The sequence below is a fragment of the Haliaeetus albicilla genome, chromosome 4 (genome assembly GCF_947461875.1).
Source record: "Haliaeetus albicilla chromosome 4, bHalAlb1.1, whole genome shotgun sequence".
Classification (NCBI taxonomy): Eukaryota; Metazoa; Chordata; class Aves; order Accipitriformes; family Accipitridae; genus Haliaeetus; species Haliaeetus albicilla.
The window spans coordinates 50,064,877-50,087,438 of record NC_091486.1 but is presented as its reverse complement, the minus strand read 5'-3'; the positions used below and the strand labels follow the sequence as shown (position 1 = coordinate 50,087,438).

The 22,562-nt window shown below is 38.6% G+C and overlaps 1 protein-coding gene across 7 annotated transcripts in view; it reads right to left on the bottom strand.

The window, feature by feature from the left end:
- The window catches only part of RERE (arginine-glutamic acid dipeptide repeats), a 257,381-nt gene that overhangs the window by 122,919 nt on the left and 111,900 nt on the right, over positions 1-22,562 (bottom strand). For all 7 annotated transcript variants that reach the window (XM_069782594.1, XM_069782595.1, XM_069782588.1 and 4 more), the window contains exons 4-5: positions 2,435-2,540; positions 818-914 (exon numbers count right to left, since the gene is read on the bottom strand). In XM_069782594.1, coding sequence (XP_069638695.1) covers positions 818-914; positions 2,435-2,540 — 203 coding nt within the window. The remainder of the gene's footprint in view (positions 1-817; positions 915-2,434; positions 2,541-22,562) is intronic.

Genomic DNA, 22,562 nt, shown 5'->3' with positions numbered 1-22,562 from the left:
AGTCTAATATGTAAATCAAAGACTTCTTCCCACCCATGTAACAGAAGTTGCAGCTAGCCTGTCTTGAAGTAAGTGGCTTCAGCAAAGTGACTCTGAACAAAAAAATGTCTCCAGATGGTTCTAGTGAAATACCATCTGAGCGTTATTATCAGGGAGATTATTCAATTTGCATTTTGACAATATCCATGCATGTTTGGCACATTGAAAATCTGCTGAAAAATAATGCCTCGCTGTTTCTATTTGAAAACATTAAGTTATGGTGTATACCCTCGGCAAAGGTTAGCCACTTAAGTTAAAAACTCAGTGAGTAAAGAGAGCAGCAACCTCCAGGGAAGGGCAGATAGTACAGAGAACAATACAGAGGTCCATTACCTCCTGTCTGTACAGCTAGTTTTAATGGAGCTCTTAGCTGAGCTGCAACAATGACAAGTGCCGCAGAGAAAAGCCTTTAATGCAATTTAATCAGGGCAACATACTAACAGTCACTTTACTAGGAGATGCTATTGTTAATAGTGAAATCAAACACGGAGGAGGGAAGGGTAATATTTCTGCAGGAACTAGCAATAACCTAAATTGGCAATGATGGGAAACAATATCTTCTGAGCAACATTGATTAACTGAGATTAAAACGATACTGTAGAATTACAGCTCCTTTTAGAATGAGAACAGATAACACAAGTTAATTACTGTAGGAGACGAGGAGAAAGCTGAGCAGTATGCTAATCATCCCCACACAAAACCAGAAAAATCACCTCTCTCTCAATAAGGTTTTTCTCATCCACCTCTGAGACACCGCACCACATCCTCCGTAACTTACCTGAGGGCAGCAGCGTGGTAAGTGTCAACATAATCTGAAATGAAGAGCTCTCGATTCTTGATAACTGGGTCTGTAATAACAAGCTCTCGTCCAGAGTCTGCCAGAAAGCAAGAACACAAACAAAAAACCACCAACACATTAGCTGTAATCTGAAAGCAGCTACCATTGCTATTTTGCAGGTGTTTTTTTTTTTTACAGGTCAAAGTTTGAGGATGTTTCTTAGATACACACTCCTCACTGTTAAGATGACAAACATTCAGATTGTTTACATGACCTGTCAGCTATGGAAACAACGGGATACTCATTTTTACACATGAATTCTCCCTTGCCACATCTAAAGAACTGCTGAAGGCAAAGAGCATTTAGGGGTAGCGGATGACAGATCTTACCCACTGACCACTTAGATGTGGTCACTCCTGGGTAAAAGGAACTAAGCAAAATTAATTTATCACTGACTTCTGGTTTCCAGGTCAAGGTTTTGGTTATTCTGCATATTTAACCTAAAATCTTCAACAAAATCTTGACAGTACTAACTGCTTAGTGCTCTGACTTTGAGATAAATATTGATATTCATGTTTAAACACAGAAAATTCTCAGTGCTAATGAAAAACTGGAAGACAACTTTTCCCATGACTTCTTTATAATACCTTTGAAGAACACACAAAAATACTTCTCCGCATGCACAAGAGTGTGACACAAAAAAGCAGCCACGTTATCGAAACGCTCACTTTTTGACACTGTGCCTATAATCCCATAGTTAAAAGTTTCAAATAAATGAGTACATGAAAGGTTAGATTTGTGCAGCTTTTGCTAAAAGCACACACAAAATGTCCTTAATGCCTGCACAAAGGAGAACGTATGCTCAACTTTGTACTGTCAATGCACCAAAAAGTTGCTGTGTTCCATATTTCAAGCATCAACTTTTATCATCACGATTCACCTTGGAGTATCTTCAGAATTTTAACAGTTGCCTCAAGGAAATTTCCTGGTAAGAATAGAAGCAAATGTTATGTGTCCCCTAGAGGCAAGAGATAAATGACACTGGAACACATACTAAAGTTTCTTCTGCTTCTATTAAGCCCAAGATCACACTTGTTTTTGCAAAGAGAAAAGGGGGAAGCTCAGGTACGAGTGCTTCAGTTACATCACTTAATGCAATATTAATCACAGTGAGTATTCATATGTGCAAGGTAGCATGAATGTAAAAAACCGTAGTTCTCATGACGCTACGGGAGAATCACAAAAACCAGAAGAGATTCACAATTTCTTCAGACAAATTGGTCTTCAGCCAGTTAGATATTAGTAAACTGTCCAGAAGGCCTACAAAGGATCCAATGTTATTTTTCTTTTCTCTTCTCTCAAGGCATTAGTATAATACAGCACAGTATTTAAATCATACCTGAAATGCATCTGATTATAGCTATGGTTACAGGACATACACTAGTTAGAACAAACAAGGCAGGTAAGAAACACTATCATCCATCTTCTGATGTATTGTTTTCATCAACAGTCCTTGCTTCATATGCCTATGCAAAAGTATTCTTGCTTCCTGGGCTGTTAAAACTTAAAATTCAGAGTACAAGTAAAGAAGGCCTTACTCTACAGAGCCTAACTTACCATTCTCATTGTGTCTGTCCTGAACCAAATGCTGATAGACTGAATCTGGGACTTCAGACTGGCGATAGTACCATTTGACATTCATAAGGAGGTGGTCCCGTTTACTCTGAAAAAGAAGGTCTAAAGGCATTACTAAAAAGGAAATCCGACCACATCTGACACAATCTTCTAAAGTATAAAATTTGTTTTCACACTGAAGAAAACCTGAGGTAAGACCCAAAAAGAAGGAAAATGTATTTCTATCACAATGAAACAAGGGCAATGTGCTAATGACAGATTGACTTTCAAACTAGACAAAGGCAACAAGAACCTACTGCATCATCATGCGTTGTATCTCTATATATCTGACCAGCAAATACTAATCTATTCACTCAAAAAGAACTAACCCAGGAGGAGGCAGGGATCAGAAACGGGTTGAAATTTTTGGCCTCATCTTAGTCTGCTAATTTCTACAAACAAGAAGTATTAATGGCCAAACACAGAAAAAAGAATACCAGTAGTAACATAACTCAAAGCAGCCATTCTTAACAGTTGTAACCAAGAGATACCAGCTTCCCCCTCCCCCCCCAAGGACACATGGCCTCAGACATAATTGTAGATGTTCTTTTATTACACCCCTTTACACAAAAGAATAGGATGCTGCACGTCAATCCCAGTAATTATAGACTCTGACTGCTCACGTACCTCACAAAACCAAAGGCAACATTTACATGAAACTATCTTCCTCAAGGGCTCTTTTTTCATTTGAGAATCCAGCTACCAGTTTGTACCTTCTCAGAAGGAAACTGAAGCACAAACACCACTTAAAAGAGTTTTTAGATCAACTTATTACAGACTCTCTGCTTCAGTTTATCTTTGAAACCCTTGGTAGTCAATTCCTTCCATGGCTCCAAAACACTTGAAGAAACAGAAGAAGGCCTAAAGGGAAATTAACATTCTTTTGGCATGAGGCAACTGCAAGCACCATTTGTTTTTTCTGGACTATAGTTCTCTAGACCCTTCTAAGACTGCTCTTAAAACATTTACATTTAAAATTTAAATCATAGGTTACTGGACCAGAAAGTTCTTATCATCTCTCCTGTTTGCATCAGCCTAGTTGTTACAGCAATTTCCACCCTTTCTGCATAATAAAAAACATTAAAATCTTTCCATTAAATGCACTTGAAGCCTTTGATTAAAACCACATGTAATACCACAAAAAAACTGCTAGTGGCAGCATTGTGCCAGAAAAAAGTGTTAACTAATCCACTACTACCACGTGTGCTCTGTACCGAGTGCCTCAAAAAAAACATTCAAGAACATACTAAGCATACTTCTGCTGTACAGGAGAAACCTGAACCTACTTTTTAAAAAGAAACAAAAACAAAAAACACCAAACCAAAAAACACCCCACCACATTTGCAGTCAAAGACAACAAGCTTGTCTAATGCATGAAAAAAAGGTCAAAAGCACAAAGTCTGAGAGGCAACACTGATTTCTGGTGCCTGCTGTTCAAAAAACGTGGTTGCAGACTTTTCTGTTCTCCTGAAATAAAGTTCTGTGCATCACAGGCTTTGTGAATAGTCTCTCTGAGTTCTGAAGTCAAAAAAAAAAAGAAACCACCAAACAGGTAAATGGTCTGTTACCCTCTTGCTAAGAGTTCATAAATTCTCTCAGTGCTAACAAGAACTGCATGTGACAATGATGGGAAACATTAACCCAGCATTTCTCTGCAAATTCTCTTTGCATTTCTTACTCCAGAGGAGAAAGTACCTCTCTTGTGTTACACAAAGCCCTGAAAGCACACTCAGAAAGCATCGCTTCACAGCACGAAAACTACTCACACTTACACATACGGACACACATACGGACAGTTTACAACAACCATCAAAAGCTAATACTTGGATTTTCTTGGTTTGTGCCACTGAAGTCAGGTGTCTTTCAAATAATACAACACTCCACGGAGCACTGTAAAGGAGGCATAAGGACCTATGTATATGCAACCATGAAGGAGGGCTACGAAACACAGAATTGAATTTTGCTGGTGGCAGTGTTTCTGAATAGCAAATTACATCGGGGGGAAGAGAAGGACTAGAAATCTCCACTGTGGTCTGCCAGGGATGGTGCTTACAAATGCTGATCTACAAACCAAATCATCAATAGCCAATGGAGAGATCTGAGAAAAGGTAAGAAGTTACTACAGCTTGGTAAAAAGAAGAGCTAGTCACGGAGAGGACAAAGGTGGCAAATGATGAATGAATGGACACAACCTCATATGTAACCTTACAGCGATTCTGCTACGAGAGGACAGTTTTGCAAAAAGAAGCCTGGAAGTGTACAAGTTTTGTGTGAAGGTATATCCTTTACATATGCATACATTAAGATTATGTTACAATAAAAGGGAGGGATCAAAACCATCAAATGTTTTCACTGTCTTGGCATCACACAGCGCTGCGAGATGGGAGGTCACAGCTTTATTTTGAATTAGGCCCAGACCGAAAAGGAGATGGTGATGCAATCGCTTCACTTCCCGCAGTTACTTATTGTATCATAGAATGGCACAGGGCTTGTAACAGCACGGGGATGAGGCTACAGTCAACACTTACAATGAAAGCATTCTGATACGCTCAGATAGAAGAAATTTGGGGCTGGAAGTGAGGTTTTTCCACTTGCTGCCATAAGGGACCACCTCATTCTCTCCCTTCCTCCCACAAGACCCTCCCAGTTTGCCGTTCAGTCAATGCAAAGAGAGGTTTTTGCTTATTGCTATGTCTCCCGTAAGCTTCACTGCAAACACCCAAGTTGCCCAATATGCATTAATAAAATGGAATAACAGGGGATTACACAAAATCTTATTAGGAATATTCACACATTAACACACAATGAAGGCAGGCAATATATTTACTGTGTTTTGCAGTATTTTATCACCTCATCACTCAAAAATTCCATACTCTAGGAAGGCATAATATCTACATACAGTCTGGAGCTTTTTGCTAGTTCAAGCATTTTCACTTGATGGCATGGTACTCATTTCCCAATTTGAAACTTTGTTCTCAGACTCCCAGAACGCCTTAGCTGTTCCCTTCACTGTGTTTTATTCGAAATGTTAGCAGTTATTCTGCACAGTGAAAGAGAACAACAACATTTCGTCCCCTGAAATCAGATTCACAATCAGGAAGAACACGGGGAAGGAGAATGAATTTCAGGAGGCTGGCTGAACTTAAGAAGTTTTCAGGGAAATGATGAATTGCCCTACACTGCAGCCTGCCAACATGAATGGTATTGACTTCTTTAGGTTGATCATGTAGTTGTGAGGCATTGTCGGGGGGAAGATTACAATGAAAAAGAAATTACAGGGGTTTTCATAACACAGAAAAGTGGCTTTTCTTTCATTACACTTCAGAAGTGAAAATAACATATCTTTAAAAACTACAAAGAAAAAAATGATGAAGGTAGAATTAGAACCAAAACAGATGATAAAAACAATAGACAATCAATCTAAATGGTGTATATAAGCATAGATTTGAAGCCATGGCATACAACAACTCTCTATGCTTTTAACTTTGAAAACCTACATTTTATGAAGCAGGCATTTTAAATTCATTATAAGTGACAGGAAAAGATGAACACAGCCAACATACCTATCTTTAAAAATTATCAGACATGTTATGTATCTTTCAAAACAGAAAGAACCACATGCTCCACAAAGCTGACTGCTCTTTGTCATTTGAATCACAGAATGCATGCATATGGCATGACTCAATGTTTCCATATATGAGGAGCACAGCAACAAAAATATCTTTTACAACTGACATATGCAACTGACTTTTTACAGAAAAAAGTACCTGGACAATGCTGCAACTAAAAATACACTGACATACTAATAAGCTGCTATTTGTGCTCTGCTGATAGCGGATGGGTTTCGGTTGTGGGTTGTTTGGTTTGGGTTTTTTGGGGGGTGGGATCGGATCTCCTTCCTAAATACCTCTTCTTACCATGATTGCTGCTTTTTGTCCAATTAGTTTAAAAGCTTCATCTTGAAAAGTATTTTCTGTATCTACTCTCCACCATGCACAATTTTGTGGGGTTTAACCCGAAGTTTCAATCTCCCTAAAAATACAAAACGTCTGTCTTGTTTTTCACATTTACATCCTTCATTCACAGAAATTCCTAGACATGCCATTTTGTCAGCCAACTTTCTAAATACGTATGTCATTTACAGAGCAGACTATACTCAGAGGTGTCAAGGTGCCAACTTCTGTGGTAGACTATTTATTTCAGAACCATGTGCACACAAAAGAAATGTCCCCTAGTTCATAAAGTGTTACTTTTTTTTTTTTTTTACACCTTTACATATGAAAAGCTGCAGATAGTCATATGCCAAATTCAGACTTGCAGCAATCACAGCAATGGCAAATGCTTTAAAGTGTCTTTCTGTCAGCTCAAAAAAGACTCCTTCTGCTACAAAACTCCATTCTACCCTGAAATGAAAATATTGTCTTGCTGCGGTACTGAAAAAGCACTCATTTGGGGGTTGTTTGGTTGCTGCTGTTTTAGTTTTTGTTCCTTTTATAAAACATGAATCAGTTTTGGACATTCAACAAGGATTAGATAAAATCTGTAAATGGATTAAAGCATCCCAGTTCACAAGCATCTGGTCAACTTCTATTTAAAAATGAGCCTCTCCCTTAAAAAGGAGAGAAAACAACCTTGCCGGTTCTCTTCAAAAGTATGAATGTACTGATTTCCACACCATTTGTGACAATTCCAAGGTGCCAGTTTTCTTTTAGAATACACTTGAAAACAGAGTTACTGCACATTACAATTCATATCTTAAGAGATTCCACATTCTCTTCCCAGGGTTATGACTAACCAAATTGTGCAAATGATCACAGATGTCCTGCAGATTCTCTCAGAGGGATTTAAGCAGTATCCTTCATTACATGCCCTATTTAGATACCATGTTAAATCACAACTAGCTTTGGAAACAATATACCAAATGCTGGAGATGACAGATGGGCATGCTGGAGTCAGTGAATAGTAGCTATTTCAAAGAAACAAACAGCAAAACAGAAACAAGAAAAAGAACATCTTTCCTCTCAAATATATTTTCAACAATGAAATTTTTCGATTAGAAAAAAATAATCACGTGATTAATTCTAAGCTACCAAATTATTTGTATTATTTTAACAAAATGGTACTGACTTTAACAGTCACTCCACTGTTCAGAATAAACATCTTGTGCATTGCAGCATAGATGCTCTGGCCTCACAAAGCCAGTTTTCAAGTCGACATCATTTTTTAACACTACAAATTAACCCAACCCTTTGGGGCACTGTTCGTCTCCCAGAAATCATTATTTTGTTTCACACAAACAGTTCTAATTATGCTCCATGACACAGTATTAGCCTGACTCCAATACAAGTGGTAGATCTGACTTGCTCCACTTGCTGTGCCCCAGCCCTCCCTGGCCCTTCCCCTGCCATGTTGAATTGCTACCCATATTTCCAGTCCTACTGTAGAAGTATTTTTACACTTACTCAATTTTGACATTTACTAATATTCAAAGGAGGGAAAAAGAAAAATAAAGGCCACTCAGATCAGATGCCCGGGATGGGGGGGGGGGGGGAGACACACGACGGGACACGGACGGGGGACGGGGACGACCACAAAAAAGCAGAGGGGGGACACAAATGAAACTATCTGGCAATCAGGAGCTAAAGAGATACAGCAAGGATCATTTTTCCTCCCACTCTGCAATAGCACATGCAATTTCAAGTTCTCAGGATATCTTTTTGTAGGCTGTTTTCTAATTAAATAAGAAATCTGATCAGCTGTTTGTAAGCCAAGAAAACCCAGCTTGGAAATACAGAGATTATTACTACAAATGAATGTTATTTTTGCAGCTTGATTATTTAATTCAGATGCATGCATATTAACACATAATTACTTCTTGCAAACACAGAAGCATTGTCAAAAGTAAGGGCTATCAGCATTCGGCAAGAAATAAAAATGTTAAATAAGAACACTAAATACGGCAATGTGCGGTTTAATCCTCTCTACCCCTCAAATACAACAACCCAAGAAGGCAGCCCTTTTGGTTCCTGTCCTCTTAACCCGAACCAACACAAAGACTGCAACCTTTAAACCTGTTAGTGTTATCTAATGACTATTCCATCTACAAGAGCTTTTCTAATAGAAACATGCCTTGATGGCTTATCTGAGTGCACAAGGCAGGCCACAAAGAACCGTCGGCTTGATTGAGCGCAGTAATGGAAGGCAGGAAATGAGAAGCCTTGGTTAAGCCGCGGATAATCGATCAGTGTATTCAGTGAAGTGTGAGCTGAGCTGGGAATAAGCTGCCTGGGGTATCAAATATTGCTGTTTCCAGGGTAAAGTTCCATTTCTGTGATCTATGTAGGGGAAAGCATAATTTATTGACAAAACAATATAGGATTTTTTCACAATGTCTTGCTCTTGACATTTTGTGATTGTTTACAGCAAGAATTCCTCTTGTGTCCCTTTTATTCACAAGTTTAACAAATGAAACTCCTTTTGGAATTCATGAAGTCACCTCAGCATGCTGGAAATTAATTCAGTCTTGTGTACAAATAACTCGGAGATGTAAAACAAGCATCACACTCACCTTCCCCTGAATTTCAGACTTCCACACTCAGATGCATATGCACACGAACACTCATACACCTTCAGGGATGCACCCGTCCTGAAGACTATACAAAAAACCACAGTCCTTTTGCTCAGAGCCACTCTGGTTTGTTGAGAATATTACTTGGTCTACATCTCTACTACAGTTTCTACAAAGTTTAAAGCAAAACTGTTTGCAAACAACGCCAAACATTATATAGTATAGACAGGAGTTGCTTCCTACATAAGGAGAAGGGAAAGCGTACAAGTCCCATAAACATACCTGTAAATCTCAGCTACGCACATACCGATATACACACATGCAAGTATAAAACGACAATCTGTTTGCCTACACCTTTAAACAATTGCAAAGCATGGCCAAAATTAGTCTCATCTGCAAGGTTGTGTTTTGTGCCTTGTGGGGAGATGGCCAGATAGCCAAAGCCTTAGAATCCAGCTATCAAGGCTCAAGCCTTTTTAGAAACACTAGATGATATGCTACTTATCCGGATGTTAATTCATAGTAGCTGCCATATGTTGTCTCCTAGTGTGGGTGGTTTGGCATTATAGTTGCTAGACTGTCTTAAAAAAATACAGTCTTCAGATCACCAGAAGAACCGTACTATCAAAACTTGCTACACTGTCATTTTATGAACACTAGATGTTCTGGTGGGATCACTATTATAGTCACAAGGCAAGAACTCTCCAGCATGTATGACAGACAAAGAATAATTATGGTAACTGAGAACTAGGGAAAGATCCATCAGCAACTGCAATAAATAGCACTAAGACACTGCATGAACCTTAGTGAATTTAACAGTAAAGTCTGCCTCATAACAATACAGGTTAGCACTGAATTTCATTCTACTTCAACTAGAAGTGCTTCTAAGACAAATCTCAACAAATTGAGCTATCTGAATGCATTTTTCTCTCTTCCCTCTGTCTGCTCCTCATAGCTCTGTCTTCCCTTCCACGCTTCTACAAAAATCAACTAATACGGAGTAAATGTTACCTACCAGCTCTTATTTTTATTTAATTTAGTGTCACTCATAAATCTTCCCTTTCCCTCAATTTCTGCTTTCCAGCTGTTCAAAACATCCTGAAATAATCAAGCCAAAAACCAGCCCCAGTCACCCAAGAGCTGATATGCTCTAATTCAAAAGTGTAAGCAGTATGTAGAACCAGCTTCATCAGCAGACCTTCCCAGTAAAATCAGTATGCTGGGTTAGTTCTTTGTCTGTTGCAGACACCTCAACTGCTCACCCACCGAAGCAGGGAAGTGCTTGCAGATTTAGAGGTTACAACTCCATTTGGTGGGAGGTGTTACACATTAGCGCCTCACTACTTAGCCAAATATCACTCCATAAAAGTGGCATCAATAAGGAAGAGAGCTCTGCACTCCTAAAATTGCACTTCAGAGATAAGAGAAGCTTCATTCTCAAAGAGCTAGTAACCCTCAGCTAGAATCAGATTCGGACAAACTCTTTCAGACACCTCTATTCCTTTCTTCTGCTACTATTTTCTCACCGTTTTCAAACCCAGGTCCTCCAATTATTTGCTTCCAAATGCACTGCCAAGGGGTGCATGTCAGCAATTCCCCTTGACACAGAGAGGCTGACATTGATTATGCTGAATGCCAACAACAGGATATCAATCTGTGAATTAGGCATCATACTGAAGAAAAAGGAAACACAAGAAACAAATGAAAATACTGTTACACAAATAGTCATTCCTTTCCAAGACCTAAGCCCATATGGAACAATAGCTTTAATACGACACTTTGGCCACGAGCCAAATAAAAGTGAAGTCTGTCTTTCTTCAGTCTTGAAAAAAATTCTAAGCAGCCAGCTGAAATGGAGTGTTCAGGCTTTACCAGTTTTGTTAAATAATAGGTAGTTATTTAAAATCTTATTCTTTGACAGTGTGTCTTAAAGGCACAGGGCCATTAAAATTTAACGAGCAGCCTCCTGCTTTCTACTGAGACTGAAGAAAAAAAGAGAAGTATGTAAAAAAAATCTACTGTATAAATTACTGGCCCAAGTTAGTTACAGAATGACACTTACACATGTGCAAAAGAGAGTATGTGCAATTTCATAAAAATAAGTGCAAACTAGAACGGATTAGAACTAAGACTACATGGGTTACTTGAAAACAGAGGACAATAACCATCTGCCAAAGTAGAACAGTTTTCAATCCACTGCAACTTCTAACCAGCCCTTCATACCCAGGGCTCCGTAGACTCCCCTCAATATCAAAAAAGCACCCATCTTTTTCCATTGGAACTCCACTCATATTCACACCCCAGAAAATGTGATCAATCAGCAACTGACATTATCATCTCTGTTTTTAAGAAGATTACAAAAGAGCTCAATTGGGACCAAACAAGAAACTACTCTATGCAGTCTCTGCCAAGTTATTTGTGTTTTCTGCCCCAATTCCCAAGGCAACTTCCTCCTTACATACAACACTCAAAATTAATCCCATCTTCCCTACTTTGAGCTGGCAGTGACACGGAAACAGAGGATCAGAAACACGACCCTTACATCCCACAATACATCAAATATCAGTTATTGAATATATATTCATTCATAGCAATTTAACTTTTGAACAATCCAGAAAACGGAATTGAGCACAGCCTCATCCAAGTTTTCAAGGAGAAAAAGAACATTATTCATTTCAGGTAATGACCATAAGAGATTTCTGTATTTACAACAAACTATAGTATTTATTCCATAAACTTTTCAGCTTTACTAGAAACAAAGCTGCTTACTGTGGCAAAAACTAGCAAGTCACCCGTTTCCTATCAGTGAAATACACTTAAGTACGACAATACCCTTAAAATTTCAGTGCAATTCTAAATGACAAAAGATAATTTCATCTTGTAAAAAAAGCAGTTATGCTTAAAAACTGACTGGCTTAAAATAAAACTATCATAAGATCTTTCATTAAGGTTATGGGTCATTGCTTACTACCTCATTTAATCCCTTTGTGGTATCTTTCTGCTCCGTTTCCCTTTTATGTTCTTTGAATCCCATCTGTGGTTCATGGTGTCAGTTATGCTGAGCAAAAGCATAAAGTAACCACACTATTATGGTGTACAACTACCCACGAACAAGCCTGTTTAATTATAGCTGTCAGGACTAGAAGACAGTGTGCCCACCCGTTTCCCCCCGCCCCACCATCCCCCAAAAGCTTCTGTGGCACAAAAAGCTTTTCCCAATTGACTGTTCCCTTCTTGGGCAAAATAAGCAGCTGCCTACACCAGCGGATCCAAATCAGTTAAGCGTGTATTTCTCGCACGAAACCTGTGCGGATAAACTTTGCGCTGCCTCCACGAAGGCCCAAGAAGAAAGCAGAGTACAGATGCGCACCATAGCTGTGGACAGTCAACTGGGTCCATCCAGGCTTACTATTTTTGTTTTAGCAAGCCCCATCTCCACGCAATACCCACGTAACATCGCGTTGTGTTCGTGCTGAAGATTCTTCACAACACATCAAGCTACTGCATTTCTATATGCGCATATATATGGTACCCTCAGCTCTACTGTACAAAAATCACAGATGAAGCAGTGGAGATGCCGCATCTCAGCTATTATTTCTGCAAGTATCACAAAAGCCCTATACGAAAGACACAAACAGGAGTGAGAATTCATTAGGAGGCTGTAATTAAAATCACTACTGGAGAAAGCAATAAGCACTATTTTTGATCACAGCATCTCTGTTCACGTTTGCTGCTTCTACGAACTCCAGTTTGATTACAGATTATGCCTCTCCCACAGAAGCAAATTTGGTAGCAAGCTGCTGACACAGTATTGATAGCGACCCTCCTTAACACACGGGCTTATTAGCATTTCTATTGCTGCACTGCATACGATACACATTGTACATCAAATACACTCTGTGTCAAGCATAATAAGCAAACAGTTACCTAACAACTAATGGTATTACAAATGCATTTAACTAATCATTGAATATATGCTCTGGTAATTAAATTCCATTAAGGTTTTTTAAGCATTATCCCAAAGAAACGCAACACTGAAATGAAGATACCATTCAGACTATGCCTGACATTCGCCATTAAATGTCATTTATACTATATAGCTCAAATCTAATTGCTGGGCACCACCAGCCGCAGTATTTATCACTTCTATTAAAACAAGCAGGACACAGTGGTGGGACTATTTGAAGCCATCATATACAGTTTAAATAGATTTCTCACTTTTTAAATATCAAGAGACCACATTTTCTTTAACATCTCACTAAGGGGTTTGCCTTTGAACAAAGAGATACCAAGAGCTAAAGGATAAAACAATCAGGAGAGAGTTTGCTCTGCAAACCCAGCACAGAGTTTTAACAGTCATTGCCTAATACTCAAGGGAATTTTATGACAGGAAAAATTAAAGCACCTCTGCAAACTGGCCTGCTTTGCTAGCAAGCTGGGTTTTAAAATTATAAAAAGGAAAAAAAAAAAAAAAAAAAAAAAAAGACTGATCAGCCAGATCCTGTGACTTGGCTATTTCACCACATAAGCAAATGCTGTTCCTATGAGTAAACAAAGTGTATTTGGAAAATAAATGCCTGGAAAGTGAATGTTTCCCTGTGCAGCTTCTCAGAGAATGTAAGCATTCACTTATGAAATGGTCAGTTACTTAAATGTTTACGTCCTCTAAGAAACTGCACCTAACATGCTGTGTTATAGAAAAAGCTAGCATTTTAAACCGGGGGGGGGGGGCACACAAAAAAAAACCCCTACAAACAACAACAGAAAAAAAACCCGAAACAGTTTTCTACACACGTGCTTCATATAATAGGGTGTTCAGCCTGGCTGATAAACAGGGTCATTACATAGCCTTAGTAAAAATAATACTGTCAGTAATTAACATGAAACAAACCAGAGCAGCTAATCAAGAAAACAAAACAGCAGTCTTAAAAATATGTCAAGTTGTAGAAGATACAACTGTATCTTACTGTGCAGGCAATTTCTAATACAGATTGTTGCTGTCTGCCACAATATCAATAGCTAGAATTAGCAACACTAGACTTTGTACCTTTTCTTTGTATTTATATGTAAATCAGTACTAAATAAATATACCCAAAACCAGGACCACAAGCTGCAATCTAATCTAAACCTGTAGATTGGAAAGATGGCCTCCATTCATCTGGAAATAGCTAGATATTGAAAATGCTAAAATCAGAAATAACTACACTGGAGAATAAAATGGATGCATTTACCTGCTATAAAAGAAAAATGCTCAACGGAAAAGTTGGGCGAGGTACAAAAGAAAAAAACCAAACCTCTTCTCAGGCACTGAAAGTCATGCGTGAACACACAAAAAACTAAGATGAACCACAAGAAAAGGAGTTCTGAAGCAGATACATAGTTTTTAAACATACAGTACGCATATCAGGGACACCATCTGCACTCTCACTTGAATTAAGATTAAAGTGAATACAGACAGCCGAGCTAATATACAATTCTAAGGCTAAACATTTGTCTTGGGCTATATAATCGTCACAGCACTACAACTCTAACAAATGAAGGTACTAATAGGTTCCATTTTAAAAAGTCAAGGTGTTAATTCAGTCAGAGATCCAGAAGTAGAGTGCTTTGAGACCAACTCGTAGTTCCATAAACCATTCAGTCCTCCTGTAGAATTCAAATTAATTTACTTTATTACTAGAGGCATTGGATGGAACCCATCTTTGCCAGATTCAAACGCTCTTGACTCGGAAATCATCACATACTGTTATTGAAAGTTTATACCTTTCCCACTGCTCTGGGCACAAGGATTTATACCAAATGTATCATCATAGCCAATTTTTTTTACAGACTTATTGAAAACAACAGGACACCTGATTAAGAATTCTGTGTGAAACCACTATCTATAATTGCAGAAACTGGCAGAGTACCTTACAAAAAAAGAAAGAAATTTCATAAAGCAAAACAAAACACCCTAACCAAGTGTTACTAAAACTTATTAAGGAAATCTGCGTAAAACCTTATTCGACTGTTTTAGAGATAGCTCTTTATTTAGATGGGTTTCCTTTTACTAAATACAATCTTCTCGGCATGACTTAAAAAATTGTTTCTAAAATCACCATGACCTTAGTTCTGCAAACTGCTTACCAGGAGTCTCACTTGGGGAAAAAAGCGTTAAAGAGACTACGTAATAAAATTAGATGCTCTCCTTCTCTTTGACACATACGTTAGAGGGAGAAGCCTACTCGAGTCAGTATTGACACACATGTTTGAGAAGCTAGTGCAATTATCTAGAGTTCTGGCCACATCATCTCTCTGACTGCTGCTTGTCACAAGCTCATGCACGTGACTGCACAGACCAGCATAGGGCACAGACCATGTGCTCCAACACTTTGAAAGTTCCAAGGATGCTGCCAGCCTGGAAGGGATCTCTCCTGTATCACTTGGAACTGGAGAAATAAAATTAAAAAAATAAAATTAAAAAAGAGTCCTAGCTCACTGTGAGCCTGACTCTAAAAGGTATGGAGCTACCTGAGTATTTATTACCTTAGAAAAGTGAAATAAAATATTCATGCACTGGCACAAGCGACACTGACAAATGCATTTTCCAATACTTGAATTAATGTAAACTATAGAACTTGTCCTACAAGTGCTTTCCAATGAGTACAGTAATAAATGAATCTTTAATATAACGCAATATTAGCTCAAATTTAAATATTTACTATGCAGTTAGCATATTTCAAATGCAGGCATGCTCCAGATACTCTCCCAGCTGTTTATTTTCCTGGCCCAATGTCTTTACTGACAAATAGCACCCTTGGTTTAATCACCTCTCCACATTGAGCATCAAAAGGCAGATATTAAACACCAACTACCCTCTTTGGCATTAAGAGCAGTCAACATGTGGGGAACGGAACACATTCAAAGGACATACCCTTCCTAATCAGAAGTGAAGATTATGCAGTACACTTACACCAAGTAGCAGGTTACACTGGAAGACTGCAGAGAGCATCATGACAGCTGCAGTTTCCAGATGAAAGATTTATGATGATATTTTACCACAGTTAATGGAATTTCGCACTTCAGAGTGTGAAGTTTTTAGCTTAAAGGCCCAAACTACTTCAAAACTCAAACAGCTTATATTGAAAGAATGTTCTGAGGGCTCAGAAAAGCACATAGAAACAGCATCTGAAATCGGTATACAATTTTCAGATATTTCCTTACAAATTTGCCTCAGCTAATGCAGGGAAGCATTCAATCACGGTCCATACTGGCGATCATAATCTTCTTTGATCATGAGCACAGCACGGGGAGCGAAAATTCCTAGGTTTATGAACAATTTTGTAATACAAATATGTGAAACACTGCAACACATCAGAACCAGAAAACTAACACCAAATAATAACTTCCTTTTTTGAAAACGTATTTCTCAATCTTTTCAGAAACAGACATGCTGAAAAACATCCAAGGGAATACCTTTCCGCAGATTTCTTGACAAACATTGCATACATTGTGTGATATGACACATTACGGACCTTCTGCCTCACCAGGTCTTAAGGTTCAGACATATCAAAGTACCCAAGTACTTTTTTTTTTTTTTTTTTTTTTAAAAACACGAAGAATGTGAAAGCACATACTGAAGCTAGTCCTTGTTAGCAAGCCCATTTTCATGTCTTTAAACTCAACGAGAGCGATTCCCTTGAAAACTGTCACAGCATTTTCGCAATCCCTAAAGAGGAAGTTCAACAGCCTTAGGTCACTAATCATAACTACAGTAGATATAGAGCATAAATTATGCCTTTCTATTTCACAGTAGTGAATCATGTATATTCTTTTATCTTATTTACTTGACTCTTTCTTTCTATAAATCAAATATTCTAGACATGTTTGTAGCCAGTAGGGTGTAAATAGCTGCAACTCCTTTCTCTAAAGTAATGTTCCTAGCATTAATGTTCCATCTCCTCTCCCTTCTGCAAGGTTATGCGTAAGCCTCATCTTAACCATTCCCTCTCATTTTCTTTTTCTATATACAACAAACATTCGCATGCCACATTTATTGCTCTTTCTACCACACAGTTACTTGTAAACAAATTGGTAAAGAATCTTGTCCATATACGCAAGCACTGTTGTGTAGATGAAGTTGCGTATATTTTATACTGCAGCTACTCTAGCCTTTCTTAGATACTTAACGCATTTCATAATGATGTATATTTTGCTGCGTTATAAATGTAGTATACAGACTTCCTAGGATGTTCATTCACTGTAAAGCATTAGCTTTCCCAGCAAAATTAGGATACGGAGCATAAGAGCAAGTGCAAGCACTTTGGTGGTGTTAGGCTATTTGAAAAAAGCCCCTCTGAATCAGATATCCACTGGAATTCTCCAACTGCAAACCACAGCAGAAGGGATGAATCTTTTTTCCCCCCCAGTCATCAGTATGAGACATGGCCAGCAACAGCACCTTTAAAATTCAATGTTGTAAGGAACTAAACTGATTATTTGACCCGCCAAAATCCTCACACTGACTGTGACTAGCAATGAATCCATTTCATTGAAATCTCAACTCTAAAAGAAAACACACAGCTTTGCACAAATACTTAGGTATGAAATCTGGACAAGCAAGACCCCAACAGTTCAACAACCCTAGTGATATGTCTGATGTAAAAGGAAAGGAATTTGTCAATAAAACAATCTTCTTTACGGCTCGTCAAATCTTATTTACAACGTCCTAGACTAGAGTCTGCTGCATTGGTCGTACAGGCTGATTCCAACACGTGTCCCAGCAAAGATCCTATATGCATCCTAAGACTCAGACATTACGTCCACCCAGGGTTTTACAGCAAAACTACAACTGTCATATTTTGTCTTAAAACTCCAAGAACTTCCAAAGAGCTCCATGACATTAGGCTCTTTCATCTCTCTCCACTCTTCTGGTATTTCTAAGATGTCTACTGACCTGAAGAAGTAAAGAATCAACCAGAGCCGTGAAGATTCACTTATCCAGACAACTGCAAAACAGGTTAAGAAAATAATAGAAAGCATACTGATAACCAGAAGAGATATACGTATCTCTACAATTGTGCTGTTCCAGCTTTATACATAAACAGCAAATCAGTAAAGAAGATTGATTTGACAACAGAATGTATCTGGAAAGGTTAAGAACCTCCCTTCCAATCTTGCTACCTATAATTAGACTTTTTTAACCCAGGATGCTTAAAACACACCATCGCTTAAGTAACGAAGTAAGTACTTGACACACCACACAGTGAAAACGCCTTTTACTGTTCATAAAATGCAAACCATGCAAGGAATTTTGGTTCAGCAAACTGTAAGCTGTCAAATAGGTTAATCACAGGAGGTGCCTCTGCACCTTCTCTTCAGTATCAGGCAATGGGGAAAAAGAGGTATTGCCACATGTCGCTCAAGTCAATAGATCATGTACCACTACAGCTCATGTTTCAATTGAACTTTATAATACTATGCTTAACTACAGATGACCACCTTTTAGAGAGCACGCTGTAAATTGCTGCAAAGGCATTCCCATCATTTGATTAAAAAAGGTCAAGGCTTCGTCAAGACTCATCTCAAGAAATCCACAGCAAATCACAGCTACAGGAAGACAATCCACCTCAAGAGGCCTAGTCCGCTACTCCATTTACCAGTCTGCAAAAGCACAGAGTAAGTCCTCTCTTATCATCACAATCTCTTACAAAAATGGCAGCTGCCGAAAAATACTTATTTTCAGAGCCTCACTCTTCGAACTTTGTTTTTGAGAAGGATCCTTACATTTAGATGGATTTCTGCTTCAAATTTTATGAAGTAATTACAACTGGTATTGTGCTATTTTAAAAAGGATGTTTTACAATTAAAAAAGGGAAATACACTTTGTTGTTTTATACAGCATTCCTTACATAAGGTATATTAACAATACATATAGGTGGATTGAACAAGAATTGCTTTATAGAACAATACAGCTTATATGTTTTCCAAAAGGAAAAAGTTCTAATAAAGTTTAAAATTTGCTTAGTACAAGTTCGTTTGTTTTAATAATTTTGCATTGCTTTTAACCATAAAATGTGCCAAGAAACAAGACGCTGAAAGGAGTAAGATTTTAAAAACCCACAGAAGTTCTGCTTAGAAAGCAGAGCAGGATATTTATGCACTACTAATTTAATTAAAGAGTTATTTTCCTTTTAAATACCCTCTAATGGCCCAAAACGAAGTCAGGCTGATTTAAAATCAATCACTTTAATCAAAATTACAAGTTCAAATTCTCCACGGAGTAGTGTTCAGTGACTACAGAGTCAAAAACGCACATCCATCACATCCCTACTTTTTACTTGCTCCAAGTCCCAAGTAGGGAAAAGAATCAGTTATCTCATTTACACAAAATGTGATTCTCAGGCTCAGGCAGACAGGCAGCTAGCCAGCCCCTAAGCCCCATTTATGCTCTCGAAACAGGCCCTTGGTAGCACACAGACCTCATGCTTGCCTTCTGTAGAAAGAAAAAAAGAGTTTGCAGAAGATCTGAAACTCTTTTAGACAGTCACAAGGTGGAGCTGACTTGAAGCATTTTCCTAAGCGGCTCAATCAGTCTCTCTGCTGTATAAAAAGGGGAGATGTATTTATTGCCTTTCCTGCCACTCAAACACAGAACATATCCCAGGTATTCAAAGAGCATCTATACTATTTTCCCTTCTACATGCCAGCATTTTCATACCTCTCACCAGCAGCCTGCTAGAACAGACATCTCTCCTAGCATTTTTTAATCTATACGAAATCAACACCTTTTGACACAGTCTGGTGTACTAACCTCAAATTTACTGAAAACAGACCAAATAATCACTCGCCTTCAAGAACATACTCGCTCTACACAACAATCACACAACAAGACTAGGGGTAGTACATGGAAACGACACATCAGCAGCGATAATCAAGAAAACTGACATTTCAGAACATACACCAGTTGCCCAGTGTCTATCACGTTATCAAGTGCTTCATAGTAAAGAGGAACAATGGCTGATCTTTACAGATAAAGACAATTGCTACCTGCTTGATCAGCAGCACAACAGAAAAGCAAGAAATACTTGGAAGGCAAGCTACCCCTAACTGAAGATGCACATGCATGTGTGCCAATAACCTAACAAATGTCCCCAAGTCTTGACATGGTAAGGAAACTAGGGAAAACAGAAATAAAGAGTCCAACCAACTCAATATGGGGCAGGGAAGGAGGAACAGAGATTTCTTATTACACTCACATATCTACAAATTCAGGTGGAGAGATTTCTCTACGAAGAGTGCCAACATTGCAGACACTTGCCACCTCCCACCTTCGACCGTGCACTGTTTTTCTAGACCCCCTATGACAAAAACTTTAGTTAGGCAGTCTCAGTGATGTTTTCCATAATCGAACTGACACTACAACTCAATGGCACTTTCTCCAATGTAGCTGGAAAAAATCAAAGGTGTCTATTTTACATATTATGCATTACTCTCTTCTGCCCATGTTTTATTTTTAAGCAACCAGATAGGACTAAGCTTAGCAAGATGCTTGCACATCTAAGCTGCCCTTAACCATACCTACACTATAGCTGTTCCAACAGTTTCACAGCTATGGTAACACAACACGGAAACACAACTCCCCACTGAAGTCACGGCTAGCACAGATACCATTTTGGGTAGCTGGCAGTGGGATGTTTATTATGTCCTACATGTCCACATGCTACGCTGAGCATTTTATTTTCACAAGAGCATTATCACTACCTTGAAGAACAATATGAAGCACATCAGTGAGGTTGTCCTTCCCCAGCAAAAGACAGGCAAGCAAATGGTGAGGGATAGGACACACACTAAAATTTAGTGACCACAGCGACATTTCGCATTCCTTAAGGAAAAGGATTTTGAAAGCAGGAAAACAAATTTCTTTAATGAATTATCTTCACCACCTTACGAAGCATAACAATGTGTCTTCGGAGACTTAGCGCAGACACAAGAAATCTGACAGTGCTCAAGTACCCCCAAATGACCAGAGAGAAAATTTCAACTTCAATAATCCTAAAGGTCAGAAGCATTATTAAACATGACAGATGCCCTCACTATTCAACACTAGAGGACATGGCTAAATTTATTCTAACTCCATTTTCTCTTGCTACATGTAAAGCAGCTAATGTGCCATTTAATACATTTTTTTCCTAAAAGCTAGAAATAACAATCTTTTTTCTCCATATTTTCAAGTTGACACTTACTGATTTATTTAGCAGTCAATTATCTCAGCACCAGGTGTAGGAAATAGCTAGGTTGACAGTAGAGAAGTAAAAAAAAGAAAAAGGTGCTAAAGACTACACTACCATGACAAAGGGCCTAACAAAACTGAAAATATGGGCAAGTCAAATATACAGAGGCATGTTAATAAATTCTATGGTTCCTGTATCTACAATCAAGCCATCGCTATTAAACATGTTCTCACGTACAAATTATTAGTCACACACGTCCCTCTTGATAACACAGTATGGGAAAAGCAATCTCTATTATACTCCACAACCATGAGTGGTATATTCTTGCTTTTCCCTGTTTGCTCGGTATCTGTTTCCATCCTTGGCTCAGTCAGATGGGGGGGGGGGGGTGGGGGGGGGTGTTGTTTATGGAATTTGTATCAATTGTGCTTCCTGCTTTCCTTTTCATAAAAATAGGAAAAATGACACATAGCAATTTTGCAAAATGAGCATGGGATTTCACATTCAGCCCTATTTTTGTCCCCCCTGCAATTCTTAAAAATTCCCTTTTCTGTTTTATACAGAAGTTGGCTCTCAAAATAAAACAGCTTTACAATGAACGGACGCAATTTTCTGATTTCAAACAAGCTGACAAGCATCATCAGCTCCTATTAAGGCACTGTCCGCCATGTTATCTCTTTTGGAGTGTATATATAACGTGGTGCACACACACAGACAAGCATCTCGCCACCAGCAGCGGCGCAGGATGTTCAAACAGCTCTGCTGTTAGAGGAAGGGCTTCAGCAGCTACTCGCAGGAGCCAGTGAAAGAGCTCACACAGCCTTTGTTGGGGGTGAATCCTCAATAGCCTCCAGCCAGGCTTTCATTTTTCATGTGGCAAGAAGCCAGCAATGAAAAGCCCAATTGCTGGCCTTCTCAATGCCCAGTGGTACAAAAACAAACAGGGTAATCGCATGGAAAAAAAAAAACCAACCAAAAAACCAAAAAACAAACCCCAAACAAAAACAAAACAAAACAAAACCCCAACACCCAACTGTCAATTATTTGGTGGTATGGGTTTGGGGGGTTTGTTTTGTTTGGGGAGGGGGGTGGGGGGCTGTCCCCCAGATGTAGCCCCTAAGTTCTAAGGTCTGGATTTCAATTGTAAAGATCTAGGCCATATGGAGGGGAATGGAGGAAGAGCTGGAGTTGAGCCCTAAAATACATACATATAATCTTAACTTCCAGCTGTTTAATCCTTATTCTTAACAACCCCACCATCTGTTTTATTTAAACCCCCAAATATGAATAT